The 23103-nt window shown below is 40.7% G+C and overlaps 1 protein-coding gene across 1 annotated transcript in view; it reads left to right on the top strand.

Annotated features, from left to right (window-relative positions):
- The window catches only part of TMC2 (transmembrane channel like 2), a 159550-nt gene that overhangs the window by 39340 nt on the left and 97107 nt on the right, over positions 1–23103 (top strand). The window contains exons 6-7 of the mRNA XM_077493813.1: positions 8719–8817; positions 9211–9353. Of these exons, the coding sequence (XP_077349939.1) occupies positions 8719–8817; positions 9211–9353 (242 nt within the window). The remainder of the gene's footprint in view (positions 1–8718; positions 8818–9210; positions 9354–23103) is intronic.

The raw sequence follows: 23103 nt of genomic DNA, 5'->3' as shown, positions 1-23103 counted from the left end.
TAACCAGTAAAAAAAAATTAAATCGTCGCCTATGGGGATTTTTAAGTAGCGATGTTTGGCGCCATTCCATGAGCCTGTGCAATTTTGAAGAGTGACATGTTAGGTATCAATTTACTCGGTGTAACTTCGTCTTTCACATTATGCAAAAATTGGGCTAACTTTACTGTGTTTTATTTTTTTAAAGCACAAAACTGTTTTTTTCCAAAAAAAAGCATTCGAAAAATTGCTGCGCAAATACCGTGCGAGATAAAAAGTTGCAACGACCACCATTGTATTCTCCAGGGTGTTTGCTAAAAAAACTAATATAATGTTTTGGGATTCTATGTAATTTTCTAGCAAATAAATGATGATTTTTACATGTAGGAGAGAAATGTCAAAATTGTCCTGGGTGCTCCAGAACGCCTGATGGGGCTCCATGCATGTTGGGCCTCTGTATGTGGCCACACTGTGTAAAAGTCTCACACATGTGGTATCGCCGTACTCGGGAGTAATAGCAGAATGTGTTTTGGGGTGTAATTTGTGGTATGCATATGCTGTGTGAGAAATAAACTGATAATATGACAGTTTTGTGAAAAAAAAAGTAAAAAAAATCTTGATTTTGCAAAGAATTGTGGGAAAAAATGGCAACTTCAAAAAACTCATCATGCCTCTTACTAAATACCTTGGAATGTCTTCTTTCCAAAAAGGGGTCATTTGGGGGGTATTTGTACTTTTCTGGCATGTTAGGGTCTCAAGAATTCAAATAGGCCATCAGTACTTCAGGTGTGATCAATTTTCAGATATTGGCACCATAGCTTGTGGACTCTATAACTTTCACAAAGACCAAATAATATCCACCAATTTGTACTTATTTTTACCAAAGATATGTAGTAGTATAAATTTTGGCCAAAATTTATGAAGAAAAAATGACTAATCTGCTAAATTTTATAACAGAAACAAAGAAAAATTCATTTTTTTACCGAATTTTCAGTATTTTTTCTTTTATAGCACAAAAAATAAAAAACCCAGCGGTGATTAAATACCACCAAAAGAAAGCTCCATTTGTGTGAAAAAAAGGACAAAAATTTCATATAGGTCCAGTGTTGCATGACTGAGTAATTGTCATTCAAAATGTGAGAGCACCGAAAGCTGAAAATTGGTCTGGTTATTAAGGGTGTTTAAGTGCCCAGTGGTCAAGTGGTTAACATTCCTTGCCATAGCAATAAAAGTGATCAAAAAAAATGTTTTTAAAGGCATAGTGTAAAAGTTTCAAAAACTTTGTAAAATTGTTTAAAAAAAGTTTTGAAAGTGCCCCACGAGCGGATGCTCGTGTGCAGTAATGAATGAATACATAGGTCACGCCCACATATGTAAATGGTGGTTACACCACACATGTAAGGTATCGCTGCCAACATCTGAGCGAAAGCAATAATTATAGTACTAAAACCTGCTCTATAACCCTAAACAGGTAACTTGTAGAAATTTTGAAAATGTCGCCTTTGGAGATTTTTAAGTACTGTAGATTGGCACGATTCCACAAGCGCGCGTAATTTTAAAGTGCGAAATGTTATCTATATACTGGGCATAGCATCCTCCTTCATATTATACAAAAAAATTGGGGCATATATTATGTTTTTTTATTATTCATTAAAGTGTATTTTTTGCCCAAAAATTGTTGCTTAAAAACCTTGTGACGTATATATATATATATTGTTTGGGGGTTCTAAGTAATTTTCTAGCAAAAAATACAGATTTTTACTTGCAAACAACAAATGTGAGAAAAAGGCTGGGTTGTCTTTTAAAACTGGAAAACAAAAATATTTCTGGCTGTTTACAAGCTCTAAGATGGGTGAAAGACCGTCGAACTATATGGTCAGAGATTTATTTATTTCACAATTGCATCTTCTCTACCATGTAGTGGATTCATTCAGGATCACCACTGAGTGAGGAGTGACTCAAACAAGCCATGCAGTTCAATAATTCCTCCCCTTTATTGTAGAATGGTTGTTGTACAAATTGCCTGTCACTCCCAGCATGATCTCTTTTGTCACCAGGCTTTCTGCTAATATTTCCTTTCTGTTTCTGATTACGCAGCATGGAGCGACAGAGCTTTGTGAATTAAAAGTATATTCTAAAGGATAAGTGCACATGTTTCTCAAGGGAAGCAATCAGATTTTTATACGCAAGAACATTTTCCCTCAATAGAAAAACTGAACTTCAGAAATACCATTAATAACTTGAATCTACATCCTGCTAAAAGCAGTTGCTACATGTTACTTTAGAAATCATACCTATAATACATCCCGCAAGAGATGGTTATTAAGCTGGCACATGTAACATCAGAAATACCCGAAATAGATGGCATTCCACATACTACTAGAGTCAGTTATTGAACTAGTATACTGTATGTGACATAAGAAATTCTAGTCATTACTTGCATATCACATAGTGCAAAACATTTGTGTATACATAGAAAAAATACCTTATTTTTTCCTTTTTTATAAGTGATCACATACCCTATATTCTCACCTTCATAAGGAGCTAAAAGAACTAGAGGAGGAGAAACAACAGTATACAGGTCTTCCCAGTGAATGGTTATGTGGGGATGGTGGGGGAGGGTCATTGGAGGACAACAGACTGAATTCCTAGCACAGCAGAAAACTGACCACACTGTGCTCTCATGCCAAGTGTGTTTCGTTTTTATTCAGAAAGCAGACGGGCTAGCAGGAACACCGGGGATTTCACACAAAGGACGTAATACAAAGTACATGGTACAGCAGGCACTTATTAGGATTCCGCCTATCACAGACGAGGAGGAGAGGTGCGGCTTTTGAATCCTGGAATGGCCGCCGTATGTTTTTATGACATGCTGATCGGTGCAAAATGGCACACGGAGCTGCAGATGGGCACAGAGCTGCAGAAGGACACAGAGGCTGTAGATTGGCACACGGAGGCATGCACAGGACACAGGTAGGCAGCAATGGACACAGGGAGGTACACAGGGAGGTATGCAGATGAGCATTGTTGACCCTCTTTTCCACTTACAGTAGCTGCTGCATGTCTCATCTTCGGCTTATACACAAGTCAATACGTTTTCCCAGTTTTTTTGTGGTAAATTAGGGGCCTCGGCTTATATTCGAGTCAACCTATACTCGAGTATATACGGTACCCCAAGATTATTATTCATAGCCAACATATGAAATCCCTCTTAGCACCTGCTTATCCTATACAAGAAACCGTACATGTCAAGATGTTCATGTGTTCCATGTACCAGGACCAACATTTGCATTGCAATTGCCATTACTTAAAAGGCTAGTGCTTTACCACTTATGCCCTGTACACACGGTCGGACTTTCCGACGGAAAATGTGCGATCGGTTCATGTTGTCAGAAAATCAGATCGTGTGTGGGCTCTATCAGACTTTTTCCATCGGAATTTCCGACACACAAAGTTTGAGAGCTGGATCTAAAAATTTTCAAAAACAAAATACGATCGTTTAAATTCCGATCGTGTGTAGACAATTCCGACGCACAAAGTGCCACGCATGCTCAGAATAAATTAGGAGACTAAAGCTATTGGCTACTGCCCTCTTTAAAGTCCCGACGTACGTGTTATACGTCACCGCGTTCTGAACTATTGGACTTTCCGACAACTTTGTGCCAAAATCTGTTGGAAAAAATCAGATGGATTTTGTCATCGGAATGTCTGACCGCGTGTACAGGGCATTAGAATTTTACAGTAGCTAGAAGCTTGCAAAATAGGCAACTTTCCAAACATATTATCAAATAACAGATAATTATTAATGATTCTATGTGTTTTAGTATTATTAACATTTCTATTAGCACTAGAACTTAAGTATAACGTACCATCAGGTAAAAGAATTTGAGCAGCTGCAAGTATTGTAGAAAAATCTGAGCAATTATTTAGACAAAAACAACTTGCATGGTTGGCCAATATCAATTTAGATATAAAAGCTTGGATGAAAAAGTTCAGTCAATTTAGGCATGTATCAACACAATTTATTCAGCCATTTATTTTCATATTTGTTTTTTTAGAAAAGGGAATGGTTGGAACCAATGTCCTAAATATTCCCATATACTGTTGATCCAGGGAATATCCAAATGCCCTAGAGGTTCATGAAGGATAATGTTTCCCCTTTTGGAGCAAAGTTTGCTATATGAGGGTTTTTTGTTTTTTTTGCTTCCACTGGATAAATTGTATATGCAGTTTTTCAGTTTATTTATTTATTCACTTTTTTATTGGTTGAACTCATTGGACTTATGTCTTTTTTAAACAAGACTAACTATGTTGTTTTGTTTTTTTAGATACAGTATCTCACAAAAGTAAGTACACCCTCGCATTTTTGTAAATATTTTAGTATATCTTTTCGTGTGACAACACTGAAGAAATGGCTCTTTACTACAATGTAAAGTAGTAAGTGTACACTTTGTTTAACAGTGTAAATATGCTGTACCCTCAAAATAACTCAACCCACTGCCATTAATGTCTAAACTGCTGGCAGGGGGGTCACCCCTTAGTGAAAATTTCCAAATTGGGCCCAATTAGCCATTTTCTCTCCCCGTTGACATGTGACTCATTAGTGTAATGCCGCGTACACACGATCTGAGTTTTCATCGGAAAAATCTTGGATGGTTCAAGCTTGGCTTGCATACACATGGTCACACAAAAGTTCTCGGAACTTTCGACCATCAAGAACGCGGTGATGTACATCACTACGACGAGCCCAAAAAATGAAGTTCAATGTTTCCGAGCATGCGTCGAATTGTTTCCGAGCATGCGTAGGAATTTTGCGCATCGGAATTGCTACAGACCATTGGAATTTCTGATTGGAACTTTTTCCATCAGAAAAATAGAGAACCTGTTTTTAATCTCTTGCTGGCGGCCAGCAAAAGTCTGATGGAGCATACATACGGTCGGAATATCCGACCAAAAGCTCTCATCGGATTTTTTTTGCTGGCAGTATTTCCGATTGTGTGTACAGGGCTTTACAAGGTCTCAGATGTGAATGGGGAGCAAGTGTGTTAAATTTGGTGTTATCGCTCTCACTCTCGCGCACTGGTCACTAAAAGTTCAACATGGCACCTCATATCCAGAGTGTGTCATTGGGAAATAGACGTATGAGTGCTGCCAGCATTGCTGCAGAGGTTGAAGGGGTGGGGGGTCATCTGTCAGTGCTCAGACAATATAACGCACACTGCATTAAATTGTTCTGCATGGCTGTCGTCTCAGAAGAAAGCCTCTTCTAAAGATGATGGACAAGAAAGCCTGCAAACAGCTTGCTGAAGTCAAGCAGACTAAGGCCGCGTACACACGGGCGGATTGTCTGCCCAACTAAGTTCGTCAGACAATCCGACAGACAGTCCGTCCAACTTTTAAATGAACGGACTTGACCACACACGTCGAACAGACAGTCCGCTGAAAGCTTGTGTGATGACGTGTACAGCACGTACGACGGGACTAGAAATATGACGTCCAATACACTGCAATGCAACCTTCGGCCGTGTAAATCCTTTCTGAGCATGCGCCATACTTAGTCCATCCAACTTGCCTACTCACGAGCGGACTGTCCGCTGAAACCAAGTTTGGACGGACAAAATTACGGAAATTCCGAAAGACTTAGTCCACCAGACTGTCCGCTGAAAAAGTCCGCTGAAGCCCACACACGAGCGGATTGTCCGCTGAAACACGTTTCAGCGGACTAAGTTGGACGGACAATCCTCTCGTGTGTACGCGGCCTAAGGGCGTGGATTACTGGAACCATGTCCTGTGGTCTGATGAGACCAAGATAATCTTATTTGTTTTAGATGTTGTCAAGCGTTTGTGGCAGCAACCAGGTGAGGAGTGAGGAGTACAACAACAAGTGTGTCTTTCCTACAGTCAAGCATGTTGGTGGGAGTGTCATGGCCTGGGGCTGCATGAGTGCTGCTAGCACTGGGGAGCTACAGTTCATTGAGGGAACCATGAATGTGACATACTGAAGCAGAGCATGATCCCCTCCCTTTGGAGACTGGGCCACAGGGTAGTATTCCAACATGATAACGACTCCCAACAGACCTCCAAGACGACCATTGTCTTCCTAAAGAAGCTGAGGGTAAAGGTGATGGACAGGCCAAGCATGTCTCCACACCTAAACCCTATTTAGCATCTGTGGGCCATCCTTAAACAGAAGATGAAGGAGCGCAAGGTCTCTAACATCCACCAGCTCCATGATGTAATTGGGGAAAAGTGGAAGAGGACTCCAGTGGCAACCTGTGAAGCTCTAATAAACTCCATGCCCAAGAGGGTTAAGGCAGTGCTGGAAAATAATGATGGGCACACAAAAAATTTACACATTGGGTCCAATTTGGACATTTTCACTTAATGGCGTACTTTTTTGCCAGCGGTTTAGACATTAATGGCTGTATGTTGAATTATTTTGAGGAGAAAGCAATTTTACACTGTAATACAAGCTGTACACTCACTACTTTACATTGTAGCAAAGTGTAATTTCTTCAGTGTTGTCACATGAAAAGATATAAAATATTTACAAAAATATGAGGGTGTGCTCATTTTTGTGAGATACTGTATGTACTGTAAAGTTTGAGGATACTAGCTCCGTGGGACCAAGTGCATAAACCGGTCAAAGGTGAAACCAAAAATACTTTTATTTATAATTAAATCAAAATAAGGCTTTTCTTCAGCAAACAAAACAAACGTAAATTAAAGTCAGCTTATCTTCAGCACAAAAAGAACAAGAAAAGAAAGCACCTACAGTTCTGTAGTCGGATCTTCGCCTCAAAGTTTTCAGAGTCCTTATAGCAATCTTTTGTAGCCTCCAAGATAGCAACACAGCAACACAGCTCCTCAGACAGGTGTTAATCTCCTACTCCTCCTCACCACCACCTCTCTACTACTTCCTGTCTTATGAGCTGTCTTCTTGGAGGCCTGTGTGCAGAGTCCCTGTGGTCAGGGAGGGAGGCTCTTTCCCACCCAAATGTCACTTCAGAGCCCCCCAAATTCCGGGTCCCAACTATCTCTCTTTTAATAGAGAGAGGCCCGCGAGTCAGTCCTCTCCTAAAGACTATCCCCGATATTTCTCACCCATTTTTGGGTGACCGCCTGAGCCTACCGGGATTCCCTTAAAGGGACAACAACCCGAATACCGGTGCTACATAGCACCCGTCCAGGACCCAACCTTGGCGTCCTATACAGTACCTAAATCATTGAGGATATTTCCTGCTACTTCTGGTTCTTTACTTTTCCTATTCCAGTATACTTCTGATGGGGGCAGGAAGTGATCATAAGGCTTTTCAACAGTCACAAAGACTATAACAGAACTGCAGTGATCAAGGCTACCCACTGGAATGCGTTAGACCTCTATTATACTTTCTATCATGTAAGCAAATAAAGACATTTATATGAACTTCAGGGTTGCTGGCCCTATCATTCACAACCCTGTGCAAGGAAAATAAAAACCAGCATTTTTGATTGCACTTGACTGGGTGCTAGAAGTCAGCGGAGGTCTAACTCATTAACTAAGCTCTGGGGAAAAAATTCCTTGCAAAGTGCAACTTCACTAGCTAAAATCTGGTTTCACCTTTTTTCCAATAATTTTCCAGTCTCAGTGTTGATGATCTCCTCCTTTCAGCTACTTCCTGTCTACATTCACTCACTCCAGCAGGGCAGCACATCATTGCTATGCACCGACTTCTTGATGGTGACAATGGTGAATCATGACTACATAAGGGGTGCTTGTAGTTTCTATCAGGTGTACTTATGACAGGGTGACAACATAGAAGCACAGTTGTAGACGGTTATCACCCAAAAACAGAGGAGCCACAAGTTCCTTCATGGCAGGATTTACCACTTATTCTATCAGTAAAAGTTGTAAGCTACATCTAAGTTACATTAAAGCAGTTGTATAGTCAAATTGTTGACTTGAACCTACAGGTAAGCCTATAATAAGGCTTACCTATAGGTAAAAAAGAATATTTCCTAAACCTCTACGGTTTAGGAGTTATTCCCCTCACAATGAGCCGCTGACTTCAGCGGTGCATGCGCATATGGGACTCTCAGCTGAAAGTCTGGCAGACACCAGACCTTGCCGGGAAGAAAACTCCCGCGCGCATGTGTGGGAGTGACAACATCGCGGCTCCGGCCACTCACAGTGCCGGAGCCGAGATACCCAGAAGGCACGCCGAACATGTCAGCTCCCTTGGCGTGGACCGAGTGAGATGCCGGAGCCTCGTTCTAAGGTAAGTATTTCATAATGAGCTGGTATGCCTTTTCCCTTGCAGGTGTAAAAAAAAAAAAAGTCAGCGGGTTTACTCCCGCTTTAATATAAGATTTTAATAAGAAATACATGATTTTTAAATAAAGTTTACATTTGATGATCTAATCTAAGTGTTGAAAGGTTAGAACCTATTGTTGTCTGCGGCTTCCTTTCCCAGAAGCATCTATTTGCCTAATTTTTTGTCCTGATGTCGCAAGGTCAAGCTAAGTGATAATACATTTAATGTTTACAGTCTAGATGCCTATGCCTACTGTATGAATAATTATAATTAACATTTTTATATTTTATTAATTTTTCTTTGAGCATTCAACACTGAGATAATCCCTGCAAATATTAAATTAAAGTCTTTAAAACAATTTCACACTTCATTAAAATTACAAAATCAGTTGTTATTTATTTTATTTTTTTCACATATTTCACTGTGCTGTCATATTTCCACTAACCAGATTTTAATGGGTCTACCGTATGGCAGTTTACCTCGAAAGACAGTGCCTAGGAGGGAAGAGAAAACAGCTATGGATTTCTCCGTGCTTTGGGACTTTGAGGTATATTATTCTTTTTTTCTTATTATCAGCAAGGGTTTATGTAATTGTCTACCAATAGTACAGCTTTAGAACTGTGTTATAAAAGGAACCAGGGTAGTTCTTTATAGCATGATAGAAAAACAATTACAATACTATTGTGAGATCTTAGCAACAACATCTAAAGTAAGTGCAGTTGTGAATTAACTTGTCAAGTTAATAACATCATAATAAACGACACAGTCTGCTCTGCAAGAGCTGTGTAATTGTCTCCGCTATATATCACCTTATGCCGCTGCTGAGTTTATCAACCTCCTCAATTTACAGAAATATCTTTGAGAAGCAGCTTAGTTGAACAAAAAATATGTTTGAGAAAGTAGATGATAAATGCCATTTTCATGTGTTCAAATTCCGCAGGGTTATGCCAAATATTCTGTTTTGTTTTATGGCTTCTACAATGACCAACGTACAATCGGATGGTTGAAATTCAGGCTGCCACTTTCCTATTTCATGGTCGGTGTTGGTGTTTTTGGATACAGTCTCATGGTTGTCATTAGAACGTAAGTACTAATAACTTATATTTGACAGAGAATAATAGATTCCAAGGAGGTACTGCTGTTTATTTTTTAGCAAAATTAATACATTTGAAAAAAGGTATAGAGGTGTTAATAGTTGATTTTTATTAGTTTAAAAAGTGAGTAAACAGAAGAAAAATTTAACTCAAATCAATATTTGGTGTGACCACCCTTTTGACTTCAAACCAGCATCAATTCTTCTAGGTACACTTTCACACTGTTTTTGAAGGTACTTGGCAGGCTGTTTCAAACATCTTGGAAAACTTACCACAAATCGTTTGTGGGTGTAGGCTGCCTCAAATCCTTGTGTCTCTCTGTGTTACCGTAGACAATTTGATCATGTTGAGATCAGAGCTCTGTGGGGGGCAAACCATTGCTTTCAGAACTCTTCTTTACACTGAAGATAGTTCTTAATGACATTGGCTGTATGTTTGGGGTTGTTGTCCTCCAGCAGAATACAGTTAGGGACAATCACACACCTCCCTGATGGTATAGCATGCTGGATGAGTATCTGCCTGTATTTTGTAGCATTGAGGAAACCATTGATAATGCAACATTGAAGATTGTAGATGCAGTGGTCAGCCAAGGAAACTTAATGCAGCAGATAAAAGACACATCATGCTTTCTTCTCTTTGAAATCAGAAGATGGCCAGCAGTGCCATCAGCACAGAATTGACAGGACCCAGGTATGCCCATCTACTGTTGTGAGAAGTCAGGCCAGACATGGTCTTCATTGAAGAATTATGGCTAAAAAGCCATACCTCCAATGTGGAAACTAAGCTTAGTGACTCAACTGTGAAAGAAAACTTAGGAACTGGGGTGCAGAAAAATGGCAGCAGGTGCTCTGGACTGATGAGTCAAAATGTGAAATATTTGACTGTAGCAAGAGGTAGTTTGTTTGCCAAAGGGCTGGAGAGCGGTACAATAATGAGGGTCTGCAGGCAACACAGAAGCAATGTGGAGGTTCCTTGCAAGTTTGGGCTGAAAATGGAGTTGGAAGTTTGGTCAGGATCAATCGTGTCCCCAGTGCTGAGAAATATAGGCACATACTTAGTCTTAGTCTTGTTTCCACGTTGGAGGTACGGCTTTTTAGCCATAATTCTTCAATGAAGACCACTTCTGGTCTGCCTTCTCTGGACAGTAGATGAGCGTACCTGTTTTTTTTTTGTTAATTGATAAAAAATAAACTATTAACACTTCTATTCCAGCATTCTTAATGTACAGCATTTTTTCACACCTGTCTAAAACGTTTGCATGGTATTGTAGTTATGGTGCTTTTAACATACATTTAAGGATTGCTTAACCACTTTCAGACCGGACCATGTTGCTGGTCAAAGACCAGACCACTTTTTGCGATTCGGCACTGCGTCGATTTAACTGACAATTGCGCGGTCATGCGACGTGGCTCCCAAACAAAATTGACGTTGTTTTTTCCCCACAAATAGAGATTTCTTTTGGTGGTATTTGATCACCCCTGCGGTTTTTATTTTTTGCGCTATAAACAAAAATAGAGCAACAATTTTGAAAAAAACGCATTATTTTTTACTTTTTGTTATAATAAATATCCCCCAAAAATATATAAAAAAACATTTTTTCCCTCAGTTTAGGCTGATACGTATTCTTCTACATATTTTTGGTAAAAAAAATCACAATAAGCGATTATTGATTGGTTTGCGCAAAAGTTATAGCGTTTACAAAATAGGGATAGTTTTATAGCATTTTTATTAATAATTTTTTATAATTTTTTTTTTACTAGTAATGGCGGCGATCAGCGATTTTTATTGTGACTGCGACATTGTGGGGGACCCATCGGACATTTTTGACACATTTTTGGGACCATTGTCATTTATACAGTAATCACTGCTATATAAATGCAGTGATTCCTGTGTAAATGACACTGGCAGTGAAGGGGTTAACCAGTGGGTGGCAGTGTAGGGGTTAAGTGTTCCTAGGGGTGTGTTACTAACTGTGGGGGTGTTGGGCTTTCATTTAGTGAACACTGATCTCTGCTCCAATCACATGGAGCAGAGATCAGCGTCACTAGTTGCTAGGCAGAATGGAGAAATGCTGTTTACAGCGGCATTTCTTCATTTGGCCGCTCCGTGAGACGATCGCGGGTATGTACGCGGCGATCGAGTCCGCGGGTCCCGCGACCGGACTCACGGGGGTCCCGACCAGCGCGGGAGCGTGCCGCCGGCGGCGCGCTCCCGATGACAGGGCGGCAAATTTAAAGGGACGTACATGTACGCCCATTTGCCTACCCGTGCCATTCTGTCGACGTACATCGTCGTGCGCTGGTCGGCAAGTGGTTAATACACCTAATTATTAATAAATGTTTTTTTTTTTTACAATAATAAATCAACAAAGTTATGTTGAAAATAGACATCCAATAGGTTCATCACATTCAACCAATAAAAAAAAGAAATAAAAAAAAACTTTACAGAACCCTTAACCTACAGTTGATGCAGAGGAGGGCAAAAACCCATAAGGCATGGTTCAAATTTCTCTAACAGCAAAAAATAAACGGGAAAGTTTAGATTAAAAACAGAAAAAAGGGAGAAGCACCCACAATGCCACATCCGTATATATCTTGTAGGGGGAACAAAAAGGATACCAAATAGGTACCAACAGTTCGGACTTTTAAACCATGGAAACAAATGAGAAAGTAGCGAAAAAATTGTTTATTGATGAAAAATAGACACAAAGTGCACAGCGTTGGGCTGTCTCCCAGGGGCATGTCTCTTTGTTCCATTACACATACATCTATCTTTAGCTGCTGATGATGCTGACTGGGGTACATTACCTATTATCAGTATCTGCTAAGCTCCACTTGGATGGGAATCTGGGCTTTATGGGCTGTTCGTGATGATGTTGCAATGTGGAATGATGCTATAAGCAACTATTAACTTTTTTCATGAACGCGCCACACCCTGTTTATCTTATCACAGCTTGGCAGACTCTCCCCATATATTCAGACTTGTCCCGGTTGCCGTGATATATGTAATTGGGGCGTAGCCCATTTGAAGATAGTGAGATTTATTCTGCTCTTTCTTGTTACGTATTTGAAACTTTTTCTGTGCCCTGATGAAGCCTTTATGGCGAAACGCATAGATGTGATGCACAAGGGCTCAATGTACAAAATGTATCATTTTATATGATTTTAATCTATTTTGAACACTGTTATGAAACTATGTATTTTTCATCAATAAACTATTTTTTTCGCTACTTTCTCATTTGTTTCCATGCCTTAAAAGTCCGATCTGTCTGTATCTATTTGGTATCCTTTTTGTTCCCCCTTAGATTAAAAACATTGTGTGAAAGTAGTATTTATTTTTCAAAAGGAAATCTTTAAAGTTGAACTTCAGGCAAAACGCTAAATTCACAGTATGCAAACATACATGAGAGTTGTTTTACTTCCCAGAGGATTTGCACTTCTCTCCATCCAATCCTGATATATACAAAGCCCTCCTGGATATCACATCCAGGTTGCTCACCTGAATCTATTTCAGCCAAACAATACAGAATGGTCACCTCCAAGCTGCCATTATCCAGCCAAGGAGTAACAGCACTAATTAGCTTATCACTCTGCTCCCACCTCCTTTAAGCATGTTTTCTGTCAGCATAAGTCATGTAGCAGAACCCAAATAGCCTTTAATGGTTTACTTCCCTTTCCCAGCCAGAATTCGACTGTATAGGGAATTACAAGAAGCTGATATCAAGCCAAATTTAGTTACTTCCAGTTGCTTTTAAAATGTATTTAATGATTTTTTATTAAGTACACATGTGAATTATTCTGTGCCATACCAGAGTGTAGTCATTTATAATATATATCAAATTTATTAAATGTTATCACACAGGGTACTCACAAAATGTTTGGTTAAAAACAGCCCTTATCCAAACGAGCAGCGAGCTCGTGCTTGTGTACATCAATGTTGAGCGTCTTTCCCATCCCTACGTGTGACGTCACACCACGTGATTTTGATCCCCTGATGAAGTCACATGGTGTGACATCACTCGTAGGGTAAAGACCATCCCTACGACCGTCCCTGTTTGATTTGGAACTATATTGAATGAATTTTCACTTTAAATGGTGTTTTTAGCATATTTATGTTGACCTATATACTTTTGACATATGGCCACTAACTGATTGATTATTTTGGAATTTTTAATAACCAATACATTGTTTTACTATTATCTGAGATAATTTTCTCACATAGATAGGCAAGGGAGGGAGAAAAATAGACTCCCTGGACTAATAATTTAATGTTAGAGCAGCGCGACACCAATATACCCACTACATGCTTCAGAACTGTTATTCTTATGTTTCATTGGTCTAAAATAAGCATTTGCATTTTAAGTGTCAGTGTTAGTTGGCAAGAAAGTAATGCAAAATCATTATTTTGGATCATTGTCCCATTAATAGTAACCATTCGATCAAAGAGCATTCTTTATGGTACATTGTATACTTACATATCAACCAAAGCTGCTTAAGATGATTCTTAAAGTAAAATTGTATACAATATGTGCTTTCATGAATTTAGTCAATTGATATCATGTCTTTGCCCTTCATGTATTTTTATCATATTGATGGATGTATGGATGTATTGGATGTATGACACAAAGGGGTTGAATTACTTTGCAAAGTGAATTCATATTCACCAAGCTAAGAATAGTGATGTATTTGCTTACACATGATTAGAAGTTGGAAGTTAATAGACCTTCGTCTTATTCACTTAGCTAAAGAGAGGGAAAATTATTTTGTAAAGTGAACAGACTATTTGTCTTAAATCAACCACACCGGTGGTTCTCTTCTAAATTAAAAGAAAAACTAAATTGAATTTAAAGTTGATTTTTTTTTTTTTACTTTTTAAATTGGTAACACAATTGGTTACTACATATTCTCAGCACTTCGCATGCCTTTTGCAAGTCTACAAGAACAGAAATGATCTATTATGTATTATTTAATATATGTTTATTTTTTTTTAGATGGTGATGGGTACTGTAGGTATTGTAGATAAATGTTTGTGGTTGCGAAAGATCATTGTAAAAGTGGTGTGTTAGGATAGACTCCCAACAGTGTCCCGAGAAAAAGTATTTTTTTCAAGTCTAACAGTGCCAGTCAGCCCCTTTCATTTCTACTTTTACATAAAAGATAACTGACATTTCTTGAGGGAGTTTTTATGTTTCCATTTTAGCTTTAGATTTATCAGCCCTATAACTGACTGTGAATAATTAAGGGATTTTTGGAGAAAATTAATTTATCTGAAACTCTTTAAAGTTTTCAAGTTTTAAAAGCTTTCATATTACTAAGGATACACATATCATTTACTGTGTTGCAGATTCATATTTTAAAATAGTGACAAAAATGAAAAACAACTGTAGGGTATATTATTTTTTCTCTGCACTTTTCATAGACATTGTTAATATGTTTGCATACACTTATCCACCTAGAATGCAATAGACACATACACACCTGACTTGGGAATATGTGCACACAATATAACTAAAACCTATCACAAATCCCTGTGGTTGTAACAACTTATTTTGAGGCTTACAGCTTCTTTTATTACAAGAGCAAGCAAGAGGGTATCAAGATTAAGGATGAGCCGAACACCCCCCCGGTTCGGTTCGCACCAGAACCTGCGAACAGCTCTAAAATTTGTGTGAACTTTAGAACCCTATTAAAGTCTATGGGAACGTTCAAAATCAAAAGTGCTAATTTTAAAGGCTAATATGCAAGTTATTGTCCTAAAAAGTGTTTGGGGACCCGGGTCCTGCCCCAGGGGACATCAATCAATGCAAAAAAAAGTTTTAAAAACAAATGTTTTTTCAGGAGCAGTGATTTTAATAAGGTGAAACAATAAAAGTGTAATATTCCTGTAATTGCATAACTGGGGGGTGTCTATAGTATGCCTGTAAAGGGGTGCATGTTTCCCATGCTTAGAACTATCCCTGCACAAAGTGTCATTTCTGCAGGAAAAAAAGTCATTTAAAAGCACTCGTGGCTATAATGAATTGTCGGCTCCCCGTAATACAGAGAACAGTCATTGAAAGTCATTGATAAAAAAAAAAAAAATGGCGTGGAGTTCCCCCCAAAAATCCATACCAGACCCTTTATCCGAGCGCGCAACCTGGCAGGCTAAAGGGAAAGGGGGATGAGAGAGCGCCACCCCCCTCCTAAACCGTACCAGGCCACATGCCCTCAACATTGGAAGGATGCTTTTCGGGGTTTGTGACCCCTCAAAGCACCATGTCCCCATGTTGATAGGGACAATGGCCTTATCCCCACAACCCTGGCCGGTGGTTGTGGGGGTCTGCGGGCGGGGGGCTTATCAGAATCTGGAAGCCCCCTTTATCAAGGAGACCCCCAGATCCCACCTCCCCAGTTTGATATGGTAAGGGGGTACAAAATTACCCCTACCATTTCACAAAGAAAGTGTAGAAAATTGTTAAAAAACACACAGACACCGTTGGGAAAAGTCCTTTGTTAAAAATAGAAAAAATAAAATAAAAAGATTCCAGTGGTGGCAATCCACTCTTGCTATCCAGCGATGGCTGATCTCTTCTCCGGGGGCCCAGCGATGGGTGATCTGATCTCTTCTCCGGGGTCCAGCGATGGGTGATCTCTCCTGATGGTCTAGAGCAGCGCATTTATCCTGTCTCCACCGGAGACACTGGGGGAATTCCGGCAGCCTGACACGTCTTAGCTGAGGAGGGCGGGGCCACCCGTCACCTGAATATTATTCTTAGAATGTTTTAAAACACCTGTAATGCTGTATTGTTTTTGTCATTATAATATGATTGTTATTGTCATTTTATTCAGACTTTAACATTTGAAAAATGAAGTAAATATTTTAGTCTCATTTTTATTTTAACTTGTATTATACATTTGCTCCTTAACTAAATATCTATAATTAGAAAAAATATTTCAGTATTTTCTAATAATCAGGAGCTGATATATAGCTTGTATTTTAATAGTGCATATCTGTAACTAGGCTGGTCTGTTATGCCAATATACCCATGCAAATAACAAGCAGTATGTTTCATTTGAGATCTAATCAATCGTTTTTCTTTTCTTTATAGTGTCAGTAAAAATATATGTTAAATGAAGCACTCGTTAACAATGCCTCCTGCTGCCTTCCTGCTTGCACATGGATATAGGCACAGGGGAGCTCAAGGCCAGCTAACTAAAGTTTTCCACATCATAGGCCATCCTCTTACTTTAGGGCATCTGCATATGTGTGCACACTTCTGAGACTTGTTTCCTGGCCATCATTTGCATAAATTTCTTTGATCAATCCATGGAAATGTCTGCAGTCACCAAGTGCTATTGCTTAGGGACAGTAGTTATGTAACTCAATTAAAGCCCAGCTCAAAACATTGTTTTTTGTTCTGGTACTAGGTAGATTGGGTAAGGGTTAGTGCCTCTTTCGGGTTTTGAGTTCTTCTTTTGTTCCCTTAGGGGTGATTTTTTTCGCCTTCCTGTCCCAAACTGCCAGTTTGATCCAATACGCATAATATTAACAGTGAGTAAGGAAAAATGTTCCCAAATGGGTCATAGCCAGCAGTAAAAACTCAACAGTAGTTCTAATCTTTCTTGACTATCCAATAGTAAAAAAAAAAAAATCAGTCATAGTATTGTAATATTGGACTTAACCACTTGACCCATATGAATTTTTTGTACTTTTTTTCACACAAATAGAGCTTTCTATTGATGGTATTTAAAAATGTAAAAGAAAAAAAAATATTCTTCGTTTCTGTTTAAAAATGTAGCAAGTTAGTAATTTTTCTTCATACATTTTGACCAAAATTTATACTGCTACATATCTTTGGTAAAAATAAGTACAAATTGGTGTATATTATTTGGTCTAATTTCTTGAGACCCTAACATGCAAGAAAAGTACAAATACCACCCAAATGACCCATTTTTTGGAAAGAAGACATCCATGGGTATTTATAAAGATGCATGGTGAGTTTTTTGAAGTTGTCGTTTTTTTTCCCCACAATTCTTTGCAATATCAAGATTTTTTTTTCTTTTTTTTTCACAAAATTGTCATGTTAGCAGGTTATTTCTCACACTCAGCATATGGATACCACAAATTACACCCCAAAACACATTCTGCTACTACTCCCAAGTATGGTGATACCACATGTGTAAGACTTTTACAAAGCATGGCCACATACAGAAGCCTAACATGCAGGGAGAACCTGTAGGCGTTCTGGAGCACCCAGTCCAATTCTGACATTTCTCTCCTACATGTAAAAATTATAATTTATTTGCTAGAAAATTACATAGGGCCCCAAAACATTATATATGTTTTTTTTTAGCAAAGACCCTAGAGAATACAATGGTGGTCGTTGCAACTTTTTATCTCGCACTGTATTTGTGCAGAAATCTTTCAAACGTGTTTTTTTTCAAAAAATAAAACTGTTTTGTGCTTTAAAAAACAAAGTAAAGTTAGCCCAATGTTTTTGCATGGTGTGAAAGATGAAGTTAAGCTAAATAGATACCTAACATGTCACCCTTCAAAATTTCACACGCTCATGGAATAGCTCCAAACTTTGCTACTTAAAAATCCCCATAGGCGACACTTTAAAAAATGTTACTGGTTACATGTTTTGAGCTACAGAGGAGGTCTAGGGCCAAAAATATTGCTCTCACTCTAACGTTCTCAGCAATACCTCACATGTGTGGTTTTAACACCGTTTTCATATATGGGCAGGACTTACGTAATGCGTTCACTTCTGCATGCAAGCACATGGGGGCAGGGGTGCTTTAAAAAAAATATTTTTTTTATTGTTCATATTACTTTATTTTAGTTTGACACTTTTTTCCCAAAAATAATTTTTTGATCACTTTTATTCCTATTACAAGGAATGATAACATCCTTGTAATGGGTTTTGCAGGGTATGGCAGAGTATGGCCGGGTATTGCAGAGTATGGCAGGGTATGGCAGGGTATTGCAGAGTATGGCAGGGTATTGCAGGGTATTGCAGGGTATGGCAGGGTATGGCAGAGTATGGCAGGGTATTGTAGAGTATGGTAGGGTATTGCAGAGTATGGCGGTGTATGGCTGGATATCACCAAGTATTGCAGAGTATGGCAGGGTATTGCAGAGTATTGCAGAGTATGGAAGGGTATGGCAGGTTATGGCAGAGTATTGCAGAGTATGGCAGAGTATGACAGGGTATTGCAGGGTATGGCAGAATATGGCAGGGTATGGCATGGTAGGGCAGTGTATTGCAGAGTATGGCAGGATATGGCAAGGTATTGCAGAGTATGACAGGGTATTGCAGGGTATGGCAGGGTATGGCAGAGTATGGCAGAGTATTGTAGATTATGGCAGGGTATTGCAGAGTATTGCAGGGTATTGCAGAGTATGGCATGGTATTGCAGAGTATGGCAGAGTATGGCAGAGTATTGCAGAGTATGGCAGAGCATTGCAGAGTATAGCAGGGTACGGCAGGCTATTGCAGAGTATTGCAGGGCATGGATGGCTGGATGTGACTGCAATTGTCACAGAGCAGCACTGTGGGCACTACAGATCCAGCCCACAGCACTGCTGCCATCCGCTCTCTCCCCCTCCCCTCTCACACTGTACCGATTGGTACACAAAGGGGAGAGAGGAACCAGCGTCATGACATACAGAGGCAGAGTACAGCCGAGTATGGCTGAGCATGGCAGAGTATGGCTGAGTATGGCTGAGTATGGCTGAGTATGGCTGAGTATGACTGAGCATGGCTGAGCATGGCCAAGCATGGCTGAGTATGGCTGAGTATGACTGAGCATGGCTGGGTATCGCTGAGTATGACTGGGTATGGCAGAGTATGGCTGGGTATCACCAAGTATTGCAGAGTATGGCAGGGTATTGCAGAGTATGGCAGGGTATTGCAGAGTATGGCAGGGTATGGCAGAGTATTGCAGGGTATGGCAGGGTATTGCAGAGTATGGCAGAGTATGGCAGAATATGGCAGAGTATGGCAGGGTATGACAGGGTATGGCAGGGTGTGGCAGGGTATTGCAGGGTAATGCAGGGTATGGTAGAGTATGACAGGGTATTGCAGTGTATGGCAGGGTATTGCAGGGAATTGCAGAGTATGGCAGGGTATTGCCGAGTATTACAGAGTATGAGCATGGATGGATGGCTGAATGTGACTGCAATTGTCACAGAGCAGCACTGTGGGCACTACAGATCCAGCCCACAGCGCTGCTGCCATCCGCTCTCTCCCCCTCTCCTCTCCCACTGTACCGCTCGGTACACAGAGGGTAGAGAGGAATGGCACTGTATGTCCTCCCAGAGTTATCCAACCACCCTGTAGCCATCATTTGGCAATGGGCCGGTTGGCAAGTAGTTAAATTTTAGCCCTATATACAGTGAATCTGGAAAGTATTCACAGTATTTCACTTTTTCAAAATTTTGTTATGTTACTGTCATGAACCATGAATCAGACAGAGACAGAAGTGCAGTAAAAATCACACTTTAATAAAATTGTAAAATGGTACAAACAGAGCAAACATAGTCAAAACATAGCCATGGTTCCATAACCAGAGCAGGTAGTGAGAACACGCCAGTAAAACAGGAGTCCAGAGATCAGCGTAGTCAAAGGCAGCAAACAGGGTTCAGGAACCAGAAGAGAAGTCAGCAAAGCAAAAGTCTTTAACTAGTTGCTGACCGCCGGCCGTCAAATGACGGCCAGGCGGAGCACCTATTGTGGCCGGAGGCCGTCATATGAAGGCCTCCCGTTTAAACAGGGAATGCGCGCGATCGTGCGCGCGCATCCCTGTTTCTTCGGTGGCGGCGTGTCACGGAGACACCGCTCGCCACCAAAAGGGGGTGAACAGCCATTCGTTATGGCTGTTTACCACGTGATTGGCCGTGATGAAGTCACGGCCGATCACAGATGGTCACACCCCGAACGTGCACGGCGCATGCCCGCGATCGCGAGCGCGCTGCGCGTGCACGTCGGTGGCGGCGTGTTCCCCGGGAACACTGCTCGTCACCGACGCTGGTAAACAGCCATTGGCCGGCTGTTTACTCACGTGATTGGCTGTGATCCTTTCACAGCCGATCACAAAAATGTAAACAAACTGCGGTAACGGGATGTTACCGGGTTCTCCTCCTCACACACCGATCGTGTGTGAGGAGGAGATTGCGGTAACATCTCGTTACCGCATACAGTGTACATCAATCATACTGATTGCCCCCCCCCCCCAATAAAGAGGACCTGTCACCACCCCTCATAGTACCTGTCAATCACAGTCCATCAGAGTACCTGTCACAGTCCATCAGAGTATTTGAGTACCTGTCACAGCACATCAGAGTACCCGAGTACCTGTCACAGCCCATCAGAGTACCCGAGTACCTGTCACAGCCCATCAGAGTACCCGAGTACCTGTCACAGCCCATCAGAGTACCCGAGTACCTGTCACAGTTCATCTGAGTACCCGAGTACCTGTCACAGCCCATCAGAGTACCCGAGTACCTGTCACAGCCCATCAGAGTACCCGAGTACCTGTCACGGCACATCAGAGTACCCGAGTACCTGTCACGGCACATCAGAGTACCCGAGTACCTGTCACGGAACATCAGGGTACCCGAGTACCTGTCACGGCCCATCAGGGTACCCGAGTACCTGTCATGGCCCATCAGGGTACCCGAGTACCTGTTACGGCCCATCAGGGTACCCGAGTACCTGTCACGGTCCATTAGAGTACCGAGTACCTGTCACAGTCCATTAGAGTACCGAGTACCTGTCACAGTCCATCAGGGTACCCGAGTACCTGTCACAGTCCATTAGAGTACCGAGTACCTGTCACAGTCCATTAGAGTACCGAGTACCTGTCACAGTCCATCAGGGTACCCGAGTACCTGTCACAGCCCATCTGAGTACCCGAGTACCTGTTCCAGTCCATCTGTGTGCCAGAGTACCTGTCACAGTCCATCTGAGTACCCGAGTACCTGTCACAGTCCATATGAGTACCTGTCACCGCCCTTCAGAGTACCCAAATACCAGTCACCAAACCATCAGAGTACCTGTCACCAGGCCATCAGAGTACCCGTGTACCTGTCACCAGGCCATCAGAGTACCCGAATACCTGTCACCAGGCCATCAGAGTACCCGAGTACCTGTCCCCAGGCCATCAGAGTACCCGAGTACCTGTCACCAGGCCATCAGAGTACCCGAGTACCTGTCACCAGGCCATCAGAGTACCCGAGTACCTGCCACCAGGCCATCAGAGTACCCGAGTACCTGCCACCAGACCATCAGAGTACCCGAGTACCTGTCACCAGACCATCAGAGTACCGGAGTACCTGTCACCAGACCATCAGAGTACCCGAGTACCTGTCACCAGACCATCAGAGTACCCGAGTACCTGTCACCAGGCCATCAGAGTACCCGAGTACCTGTCACCAGGCCATCAGAGTACCCGAGTACCTATCTCCAGCCCATGTCTCATAGAATATACGTTGGGGTGTTTGCTTTCCAAAATGGGGTCATTTTGTGGGTAATTTCATTGTCCTGGTGGTCCAGGACCTTCAAAAGCGTGATGGGTAGGAATGAAATGAGATGTGTCATTTATGCTCCTAGAACGCCTGAACGTACTACTTCAATGTTCGGCCTCTCTATGTGGCCAGGCTGTGTAAAAGTCCTACACATGTGGTATCGCCATACTCGGGAGGAGTAGCAGAATGTATTTTGGGGTGTAATTTTTGCTATATACATGCTATGTGTTAGAAATATCTCATAAATTGACAATTTTGTGTAAAAAAAAAAATGCGTTTTAATTTTTTTCCACATATTCCAAAAACTTCTGGAAAAAAATGAACCGTTCAAAAGACTCATTATGCCTCACAGATTATACGTTGGGGTGTTTGCTTTCCAAAATGGGGTAATTTTATGGGAAATTCCATTGTCCTGGTACTCCAGGGCCTTCAAAAGTGTAATAGGTGGTTGAGAAATGAGATGCGTAATTTTTGCTCGTAGAACGTCTGAAGGGACTACATCAATGTTAGTGCTCTGTATGTGGCCAGGCTGTGTAAAAGTCCTACACATGTGGTATCGCCGTACTCGGGAAGAGTAGCAGAATGTATTTTGGGGTGTAATTTGTTGTATGCATATGCTGTGTGTGAGAAATAACCTGATAATATGACAATTTAGTAAAAAAAAAGAAAAAAAAAGAAAAAATCTTCATTTTGCAAAGAATTGTGGGAAAAAATGACAACTTAAAAAAACTCACCATGCTACTTACTTAATACCTTGGGATGTCTACTTTGTAAAAAGGGGTCATTTGGGGGGTATTTGTACTTTCCTGACTTGTTAGTGTCTCAAGAAATGAGGTACACCTGATGTACTGAAGGCCTGATCAGAAGTGATCAATTTTCAGTGATTGGCACCATAGTTTGTAGACTCTATAACTTTCACAAAGACCAAATAATATATACTAATGTGGGTTATTTTTTACCAAAGATATGTAGCAGTATAAATTTTGGCCAAAATTTATGAAGAAAAATTACTAATTATCAAAAATTTATGACAGAAACGAAGAAAAAGGCATTTTTTTCACAAAATTTAAGTTTTATTTTATTTATAGCACAAAAAATAAAAAACCCACTAGTGATTAAATACCACTAAAAGAAAGCTCTATTTGTGTGGAAAAAAGGACGCACGTTTCATATGGATACAGTGTAGGATGACTGAGTAATTGTCATTCAAACTGTGAGAGCGCTGAAAG

The sequence above is a fragment of the Lithobates pipiens genome, unplaced genomic scaffold (genome assembly GCF_037356315.1).
Source record: "Lithobates pipiens isolate NorthernLeopardFrog02 unplaced genomic scaffold, aLitPip1_a1.2 Scaffold_19, whole genome shotgun sequence".
In the NCBI taxonomy this organism is placed as follows: Eukaryota; Metazoa; Chordata; class Amphibia; order Anura; family Ranidae; genus Lithobates; species Lithobates pipiens.
The sequence above is the reverse complement of the archived record's forward strand: the minus strand, read 5'-3'. Positions and strand labels throughout refer to the sequence as shown.